This window comes from Bidens hawaiensis, unplaced genomic scaffold, assembly GCF_021521415.1.
Source record: "Bidens hawaiensis isolate Kalapana, Puna unplaced genomic scaffold, B.hawaiensis_p1.1 tig00028780_1, whole genome shotgun sequence".
NCBI lineage: Eukaryota > Viridiplantae > Streptophyta > Magnoliopsida > Asterales > Asteraceae > Bidens > Bidens hawaiensis.
The window spans coordinates 195,594-206,528 of record NW_027494719.1 but is presented as its reverse complement, the minus strand read 5'-3'; the positions used below and the strand labels follow the sequence as shown (position 1 = coordinate 206,528).

General features: G+C 35.6%; 1 protein-coding gene across 1 annotated transcript; it reads right to left on the bottom strand.

Moving 5' to 3' along the window:
* Nucleotides 1-1,402: 1,402 nt before the first annotated feature.
* LOC143577718 (serine/threonine-protein phosphatase PP1 isozyme 9-like) lies at nucleotides 1,403-3,708 on the bottom strand. The gene is made up of 4 exons (XM_077061476.1): nucleotides 3,519-3,708; nucleotides 2,887-3,446; nucleotides 1,638-1,832; nucleotides 1,403-1,523 (listed from the first exon to the last, which is right to left on the bottom strand). The coding sequence occupies exons 1-4, from the start codon at nucleotides 3,691-3,693 to the stop codon at nucleotides 1,509-1,511; spliced, it is 945 nt and encodes a 314-aa protein (XP_076917591.1). The 5' UTR covers nucleotides 3,694-3,708; the 3' UTR covers nucleotides 1,403-1,508.
* Between the last annotated feature and the right edge of the window lie 7,227 nt (nucleotides 3,709-10,935).

Sequence of the window (10,935 nt, the reverse complement as noted above, 5' to 3'; positions counted from 1 at the left end):
AGTTATGGATAGTCAAGTCCATGATATTGATGTTCAAAATATTATACAGAAGCTTAAAAATGGTGAAATTTGCCTAGATTTAAATGGAATGGGAGGTGGTTGACCAAAGGTGATCGCATGGTGGTTGGGGGAGACGCCCACTTGCGGGATGAGATTGTTAAGATCTGTCATGAGTCACCGATGAGCGGTCACTCAGGAGTTAGGGCCACGGTTCAACGGGTGAAGGGTCTTTTTTTTAAGGGAGTTGCAAAGATGGTACGACAGGTTGTTCGTAGGTGTGACGTGTGTATGCGGGCTAAGGAGGTTGATAAAATGATGCAAGACCGAGAGGCCGCGATGAGGGTCTTGAAACAATCGTTACTTAAGGCTCAAAACCGTATGAAACAGCAAGCTGATAGGCACCGCACCAAGAGAGAATTTGAAGTAGGTAGTTGGGTCTACCTCAAGTTACAACCGTACATGCAAAATTCCCTACGAGTTCATAAGCACTCTAAGCTCACGCCGAAATACTTTGGTCCCTTTTTGATTATAGAAAAGGTTGGTAATGTCGCCTACAGGATGGATCTGCCAGATGAAGCTCAGATTCACCCCGTTTTTCATGTGTCGTTGCTTAAAGATGCAGGCGGGCCGCCATCCAAAGTAGTTCCTCTTCCGACGGGACCGCAGTTTAGTTTGTTACCTGAAAGGGTGTTGGATCGGAAGTTGGTTAAAAGGGGTAACAGGGCAGCGATGAAGATACTGGTTCATTGGAAGGGGCAGACGACACAAGACGCCACATGTGAATATCTGGATGACTTACAGCTGCGTTTTCCTGACTTCAACGAGCTCACTTCATGAGGTCAAAAAGTGTGTTATGGAAGGAGTATTGATACGAACGGTCTGCTTTGTTTGTTTATTTGAAGTCTTTTATTTGTTTTGTTTAAGTTTGGTTTGTTAAGGACCATTATGGCCTTTCTGTTTTGTTGCGGGTGTCTTGTGGAACTTTTGTTATGTGTGGTTTGATTATAAACCTAAATGCCGTCAAGGTATGGACATCCAGAAATTGACTTTCCTTCACATCTCTTAGCTTCTTATTCTCTGCCCTATCACAAATTGGGCTCAGCTTGGCTCAAGACACCCCTTTGGTGTACCATAGACCTCAACATTTATATAAAAGAACATTAAATAAAACAGAATCCTTCAAGCAGATGGGATTCAAGCCAATGGATCATCAACCGGAAAAAATCAAACATCCTGATCTCAAATAAAAAAAAAAAAACTGAAAACCATAACCGATATCATCTACTCACTTGTTTGTTAATACCAAAACCTAAACTAAAAAGGGTGTTTGATTACAACTAGACCAGAAAATCTCAGTTTCTCCACACAAGATACTTTAACATAGACTGCTGATCGTACGAGTCGGGCCAGGCCATACTTTGATCCTCCTAAACACGAACCCAAGATGTAACCCTTCTTTAGGATCCAACAATTACCAAACTAACTTATTCTAATAACCACAAACTCCATCACGTCCTGGATGGCTGTTGAAAAAGCAACAACAACAACAATAAAAATGAATAGGTTGCCCGTTACAAGTATAAGAAAAGAAAAACGAGCTTCGCTTCAAGAGACTAAGATAAAATGGCCAAGTTTACCTTTTTAAGAGGGCCCTTAGAAGTGCCCGGTTTTTGCAGATTATCAAGTGGTTTTAAGATCTCGAAAGAACACATTAACGATTCATCAACGCTCAATAATGCACCCGCGTTATCAAACTCTCCACCATAGTTTGGAGCTGAAAATATTGTAACAAGTCTTCTTTGAGCAAAAAACTCATACCCATCTTCCACTACCTGCAATTATAAAACAACATACTTCATTTTTGTTTCCATTTATAAATGATTACATATTACATGATAATATCAAATAACCAAAATCGTAGGCTTGTAAACAAACGGAGCGTTTAGTGAACTCTTAGGCAGGAAGTTCGTTTATTTAATAAAAAATGTCATATTAGTATTTACCATCCAAACAATTACAATAAAGTGGTAGGTAAATGGACAGCAAGCTGCACCGTAACACCCTTTTAAATAGCAAAACCGATCCTACTGAAAACAAAGCTTTAATAAACAAACGAACATGAACAAACAATTTGGTTCGTTAAGGTTCATTCATTTGAATTCAACTGTATTTGTTCATTTAATTTTAATCGTTAATCTAGTCATTTAAAGTTTATAAGCTCAATGCAATTTAGTCTTATTCTATTAACTTTTTAGACCCAAGACATTGTTGTTAACATTTATCTTTAATAGGTTTTAGCTCAGTTATGTTTGTTCGTGTACATTTGTCAGCTGTTCATTTATATTGTTAATGAACGAACCGTCAGCCATAAACGAATGCATTCATTTTCTTAATAAGCGAACATGAACAAGAAAACCCTGTTCATTTAACTGTTCAGGATTGTTCGTTTAAAATTTAACCAAACAAACGATCGGACACGAACAGTTAGACAATCAAAGTTTCCTTGTTCGTTAAGAAAATAAACGTCTTCATGTTCATTCGTTAATAGTATAAATGTACGGTTCACATAAGTAAAGAAACATAAACAAATGAATATACCTGAACAAATATAAATAAGCAAACACAAATTAAAAGTAAATTGTGATCTGTTGAGCCTAAACTTAATAAAACTAGACTAAATTGTAACAGGTGATATTTTAATTTAATAGAACAGACTAAATTGTAATGGGCCTAACAAATTAAACGAACACATAAATGAACAAACTTAAAAAAACATAATGAGCGTAAACTAACAAACAACAATGAATGTAAACCAACGAACATGACATGTGTTCATATTCGTTCGTTTGTTAAATAAACGAACACACATTAAATGAGAATGTTTACCTGGTGACCTCTGCAAATAAGATCCAAACCATTCTTCCTAAGAAAGTCATAAACTATATCGGCTCCAAACGTACACGAAACACCCCGATCGCTATCCGCCCACCCCTCGGTTGAGTGAGTAGGATCAGACCACAAAAGATCACACAAAAGGCCGTTATCTGGGATTTCAGTAGGCCTTTCAATTTCCTCAATTTGACTCAAATTTTCAAGGTCGGGTGAAAGTCCACCGTGCATGCAAAGAATCTTGTCATCAACCAAAGCAGCAATAGGCAAGCAGTTAAAGCATTCGGTGAATATCTTCCAAAGACGGATGTTAAATCGCCTTTTACATTCGTCATAGAATCCATAAACGCGGTTGATCTTGGGATCTTCGTGGTTTCCTCTCAAGAGGAATATCTGATCAGGATACCTTATCTTGTAAGCGAGTAACAGACATATTGTTTCTAAACTGTGCTTGCCTCGATCGACATAGTCACCAAGAAAGAGGTAGTTTGCAGAGGGAGGATAACCGCCGTATTCAAAGAGTCTTAACAGATCTTGATATTGTCCGTGTATATCACCTTTGCAAAGAATTAGAAGAAGATATTAATAATAATAATAATAATCAGCAACAGAAGAATTGAATTGAATACCACAAATCCTAATAGGAGCATTTATATGAAGGAGATTGGGCTGCGAGAGGAAGATTTGTCTGGCGTTGATGCAGAGCTTACGGATCTCTGACTCCGACAGCTGCACCTGCTTCCCGCCTTTTCCTTCCAACAGCCTCCGGATAATATCCTCCAACACCGTCTTCTCCATTATCATCTATATTATTATTATTATTATTCCTTCTTCTCTCTCTTTTTGATCAACCAACATTACATATGAATATATAATAATGAATGTCAGATGAGATTACGAAAGCATTTCATTGATTATTCCTTCCGTAGACCTGATCATCATGATGGGATTATTAAAATTAAATCATGGATATCGTTGTACATTACGCGTCTGGACGTCGGCTCCAACAATAAAAATCTTGTTATCAAACTTTCTTTCTTTTTCTTTTTTTTTCCTTTTAACAATATTGATAACGACTCCCAATACATGAATGGTTTTTTTTTTTAAGCCGAGGTCTTAACTATTCATATTTTGATATTTCATGTTTTACTTATCCATAAACACTTTGTCACTATGAAAAACTCTATTAGTCAGGTTTCAAATTTGAGATTATAAGATCTCTAAGTTTTAATTAACATCGTGTTATGCCTATACCAGATTAGTATATGGACACCATGTAAAGCCTATACGACTCGTATACAGACTATACGAGTCGTAAATTTTGTCAGTTTGTGTCGGGTATTGTCAGGTTCTGTTTCAGTGTCTCGTATAGCCCCTATTCAAGATGTATAGGTTTCATGACTCATATTGCCCCCTATTTGACTTATATAGACATTTAAAAAAAATTACTAAAAAGATACAAAATAATAGCTAATATGGTAACGCGCAATTTAAAAGTACATAATTTGTTACATATGAATTAAACAACGTACGAACAATATGAGTGTTTCGGGGCACCCACTTTATTTCGATACATGTCTCTCGAAACGTCGATACCATGAAACACCCTTATTCGTAGGCTGTTAAGACATGTACTTTTAAATTGCATGTTATTATTTTATAAACCATATTGATTTTTATTTCCTATATTTTGTATTAAAAAAACTACCTATACTAGTCATATAGGGGCTGTACGAGCCATGGAGTCTATACGACTTGTATATGGGCTATACGACCCGTATAGACTACAAAAAGCTGTCATTTTGTTTCCTCAATATTTTTATCAGTCACGCAATAGTTATACGACTCGTATAACCCCTATACGAGCGTATAGAATTGTAAGGGCACTATGAGAATAATGTTTGAATATAACATTTCTTTACTTATAACCTCTATACTATTAAACTATAAGGTCGACTACTCTAATTAAGAAACTTGATAATCAAATTGTCAATAGACTATTTAAAATATTTAAGTACAAGGTTGTTGATACATAGAGTTGTTACTTGTTAGAACGAATATCATCATCATCGTACTCAGTATATCCCATCAATAGCAATGCTATGGTAGGGTCTGAGGAGGGTAAAATGTAGACAGCCTTACCTCTATCCCATAGGGATAGAGAGGCTGCTTCCGGTGAGACCTCGGCTCGATAGTAGTTTTGCATCAAGCCTTGGACATAAGGCACATAGCACTCAATCATCGGGACACCGGCTGATTGGTGTATGTGCCCTTGTCTTTCGGCTATCAACGCCACCACATGATGCCTGATTAACCTTCCGCCACTTTTAACGTTATTTTCACGAGATTAGTAAAATAACGTCAAAATTAGTGCAATTTTACTTTTGCCCAACCGAGGGTTCACACATATATATATTATATGCACGCACCGCAAACATGGCGTAACTTGTTAGAACGAATATGTTTGAATAATAATATATCCTCATCTGTTTATATAAATCTTTTTTGAGACAAATACATACGTCACATAGACTATAAATATGTGAAAACAACTAAATTTGTTGTGTGTGAATTGGTGGCAAACAATTTATATCCTTCGAGCATTATATATTTGTTTGATTTTATCGTAGTCACCTGATAATATTACTTTATTTATCTATCCGCGTAATTTTATTGTTACAAACCAAGTTTAGGATTACGGGTGTGTTTGGGATTGCTTATTTAAATAAAAAATGACTTTTGGTTAAAAGGACTTATAAACTTATGAAATTTTGAAAAAAAAAAAAATTTAAAAATTTTTGTTGGGGAAAACCAAAATAACCAAAAGAGACACTCTTTTTTAAAAGGAGTGTAATGGGGTTTAAGGGTTAGAGGGGTGTAATAAGTAAATCGTCATTAAGTTAATAAGTTATATATTCCTAACTTTTCAAAACCCATTTATTTTGCATTCACCATAAGTTAAAATCCATAAGACTTTATGGTTTGCCAAACACCTTATACACCTTATTAACTTTTCAAAAAATTTATAAGTTATAAGTTAATGAAAATAAGAAATCCCAAACACCGCCTTAAGCAACATAGATATACAACCAAAGATATATGACCCTGGAAACTTGACCCGGCTAAACAAACTTGAACCTAGACCCAGGTCCAAGACCTGACAAGCTGTTATTTTGTTACATCAATCATGTTAAGGCATGACAAAGATAATGTTTACGAAAAGCCAATCCAACAGGTCAATCCAGTAATCATAAAAGGGGGACCACGTGACATAAGGATGAAAGGACGATACAAAAGGTTCGTCATAAGATATGCACACACACTCTTTGGTACTTTCTACTTGAATTGTCTCTTCAGAAAATCGATACTCTCATGTTGGAAGTAAAAATCCTAAGTATCATCTATCCTTTGTTTGGTTTTTTTAAATAGTATACGGAACTACCCGCAACACCCAAGTGAGTCTTCCTGAAACTAGGGGTCTTCATAAAAACCAGAAAAAAAAAACAAAAATTGAATCGTCTCCTGTCACAGCCCCCAAACCCATACCCCGGGAGGGGAGCCGTGAACGCAAGTGGTGGTATCGGTGTTTATTATTTAGCAGCGGAAAATTCATCAGGACCGTAGTTAAGAAAAATTATCAGAGTGTAAACACCATGATTTTCATTTCATCTGGTTGGGTAAAACCCATTTAGATCCTTACAAATGTTTTATAGGGATAAACCCTAGTTTAAAAAAAAACATGTTTCTTTATTCTGGTGATAAGCCACTTATTTAAGCTGGAAGGCCCGCAGGCACCATTCCTTTATCTTTATCATCTCACCTGAAACATGTTTTTAAAATATTTGATCAGCGAAAAATACTGGTGAGTACATTCATTTATAATAACACATATACAATTACAGCATTAAGATGTTTTTACATCTGTCTGCTTACAAATTACCGACAGGTACTTGTCACTCGACCGTATCTATGACTGTGGTCATATTACTTATTGGCTAACACTTGTCCAATAAGTAACGTGTAATAGTCCAGTAGGCAAGCCTTGTATACAAAACCCCACAATACCAGTAGTAACCGTCACATAAGTCTACAGAGACTTAATTACTGTAATGTATTTAAAATACTTTTAAGCATATATTTGAAAACATTTAGACCATCTGACATGAGTTTTATAGGTTTTGAAATCATCATGACAATGTCAGAAAAGCAGTTGTCTCACGCAAATGTGAGTGGTACAAAAACTCGAATGTCTCACCTTGTAAGTTTACGGTTTATGAGCTTCATGGTATTAAGCACCTAGGTTAGATACCATGTTGTATAGCTAAGTTAACATAAACCCATAATCATAACGATAATCACGAGATTAGAAACTTTACACGATAACACAATGTCTTACCTTATTGAGGTAGAGCTTTCAGATTCGTGTATAAAAAACTTCTTTCGATCGGATAGGATATCGTTACGACCACTCGGGTATTATACCAACATCCTTAAGAAAATTTGAGAGAAAAGGAAAAATTCTGAGCAGGGAATGAAGGCTGATTTTAACCCCCTTTATAGCTGATTTTCTGACCCATGGCGTATCGCGATGGGTTCAATAAGAGGGTATCGCGTATCACGATGGGTTGATGAGTCATCCCCATTTCTGACGCGTGTCAGGTGACGTGACACCTCGGCGTAACTTCCATGTCGCGTATCGCAACGGGTCACTTTGGGAGTTCATCGCGTATCGCGATGGACACGTAAGCTTCTAGATAAGCTACACGTCATCGCGTATCGCGATGAGGCTAACTAACCCCATCGCGTATCGCGATGGGTGGATTTATAAAAATTTTAATTTTCTATAAAAATACTAAGGTGGCCCTATAGCGGCTCGCGACGATGCGAGCGTGCGAAGTGCAAAGTGCGCCATCAAAGCGCCACATTGCGCCCATCGCACTTCGCCCGAGCCCGTGCGCGTTCGGGAAAGTGCGCCATCAAAGTGCCACATTGCGCCCATCGCACTTCGCCCGAGCCCGAGCCCGTGCGCGTTCGGGTGCTTACGCACCCTTCGCTAGGACCACTTGAGAGTGACCTATTATAAGAATATTATTATGGAAACTCATTTCCTTATAAAAAGCTTCCATTTCCTTTCAAGTTTCCAGGTGGGATCAAATTACATTCCATATTTATACTCATGTGGAAATTCCATATTTTTCCATCTTTCAATTTGGGATGAATCCATCCTTTCCTTTATTCAAAGTGGGGTATTTCTATTTTCTTATTTTATATTTTCCTTTATATGTTTTGAAAAATTTGGAAATGTTACATTCTCCCCTCCTTGAAATAAATCTCGTCCTCGAGATCCTTAAGAGAGGTTATTCTAACTTTTCTGCATATGTACTTGATGCAGTCAGTTAATGATATAGAACATCATAAGTAATTGTAAATTTCTAAGCACAATGGCCAGTTATGTTTAATTATTTACCTTACTTCTGTATTCTAAACATTTACTGATGTTAACTAGAATATATTTTCGATTCAGTCTTCTTTTGAATCATTCTTCTTGATTAACATTTCAGCTAATCATGCTTTATTTCTTATATCCTTTGTGTAATGATGATAACTTTCCCGTGTTCATTATGTATGCCAGTAATTTCGTATATCAGCTTTAGCTGATTAGCTACTAACCGTATTCATTTAATAGTTTGGAATGGTCCAATAAACCTTGGACTCAACTTTCTTTTCTTTCTGAATTGAATTACTCCTATCCATGGAGACCTTTTCAGTAATACTCTATCTCAAATCTCGAATTTCTATTGGTTTGCGTAGATGATCTACATAACTCTTATGATGATCCCTTGTTTTTTTTCCGTATTTGTAAATCTAAGCATTGTTTCTCATATTTCTGCTCAACACACTGGAATTTGACACTTTTATCCATAATGTGCTTTAAATGAGGTAGCATTAATGTATAAGTGATAACCATTAGTGGCAAATGGTTATTCTAATTTCCACTATATTTATTGCACATCCTCTTAGCATGTATTCTAATATTTGTATGGTCCTTTCATTTTGACCATTAGTCTTTGTATGGTATGTTATGCTTAAGTTTACCTCTTGTTTCCATAGCTATCTGGAAATTCTTCCAAAAATGAGAAGTAAATCGATTATCTTGATCAGACACTAAGAACTCCATAGAATGAGACAAACTTGTCTACATATAATTTAGCTAATTTTTCTATTTAAAAGTTCCCTTCATTGGTATACAATGAGTTGTCATTAACTCTTGTTGCAATAGATAAATTAAGTAACAAATCCTATTGTTATTAATTTATATTTCCATTTTGACAAATCTAATTGTTGAAGTAATCCTAATGGCTTTTGATGTTCAGCTTTACACTTGCGAACAAGTTGAACATGTTGATACTTAATCTGCCAATAGATTTTCTTCCATCCTAATACATCTTATTCCTTTAGGACGTACCGTATATTTGTTTCCTTGAGAATCCTTTCTCGTAGATTTCTTTGGGTAAGTATCCAAATTCTTCTTTTCCTGGAATTTCCAAATTCCATTATTACCATTTTCTATTTCTTTCAATCTTTTAGTATCATTAGTAGTAGTTGCCTCATGAGTGTTTCTTAATTGCTCTATTAAATCAATCTGTAGATTTAGTTTAAGAGCATAAACTTGTTTTGATTTTCTCATGATGCTAACTGCTTTAAGCATTTGCCACCATATTAGGCTAATGATACTAAATTTTATACTTGCTAAGATTTTTCCATAAAGCGTACTTCGCCGCCTCCTTGGCAACTCAAGAAGCTGAGTGGATTAGAAAGTTAATTGCCGATCTAGGGGTAATCCGTACCATTCAGGAATCTTTTGTGACAACGAATGTGCGATTTCTCAAATCAAGGAACCACGTGCACATCAAAAGACAAGGCACATTGAGCGGAGATTCAACTACATAAGGGATGAAGTTGAAAAGGGAAAGATATGTATTCGCAAAGTTTACACTGATCAAAACATTGCGGATTCACTCACGAAGCTTCTAGAAAGGCCAAAGCATGAGGGTCATACTTGTGCCTTAGGACTTCGATATTCTAGTGATTGTATTTGACCAAATTTTGGATTTGGATATCGGAACAATTATTATTTTAACTCGATCATATGGTTTTGGTAATGATTATGTTTTTGAGTTATGTTCCACTTTGCATGTTTAAGTCCGTGAATAAGTTATTATTCTAAATGTCCGTAGTCGATCATATTTGTGGGAACAAATGTGAAGGAAGGACTATTATGAACTTGGATTGGTAGATATTCATGAAGTATGAATATAGCAAGGGTTTGCTGCCAAAGTTAATAGATATTTATGGGATAAATATTGGACTAACCTGCATAGGTTGAGCTCGTTTTGCTAAAAAAATATATTTTAAACTTTTATTATCCGTGAATACCAGAAGTTTATTGTCATACTATAATGCCTCTAGATTTATAGGGCACAATTTATTGCTCTTAATTCTAGATCACGTATTGTAAAATTTTCTCCATACTTCTCCAATTGTCTGGATGCATAATATTGCATTAGCATACATTCCAATCCTGATTTGGAAGTATCACAACAAACGGTAAAATTTTCAATTCCTTCTTGGTAAGGCGGGTTTCAGGGTATCCGCTAACTTTTGTATTCTAAGTTACAAAATCTTCTTAATACCTGGTTCATTATTTGACATTCTTGCATGTTAACTTTGTTAACAAGACTTCTATTTGAGGAAGATTTTGAATGAAAAGTCTATAATATTCTGCTAATCCTGAGAAACTATGATTTTTGTATGAGTTTTAGGAACTTCTCATAGCTTCTATTTTGGTAGGGTTCATATGAATATTTTCGTTGTTAATCAAATGACCTAGAAATTGTACTTCAAAATTTAAATTTTGAGAATTTAGCATAAAGCTTTTCTTTTCTTAATAATGTCAAAAAGTATGAAGATGTTTGGCATGATCATAACTAGTTTTGAAATAAATAAGTACATCGTCTATACAAACGATTGCAAATTTATCCAAAA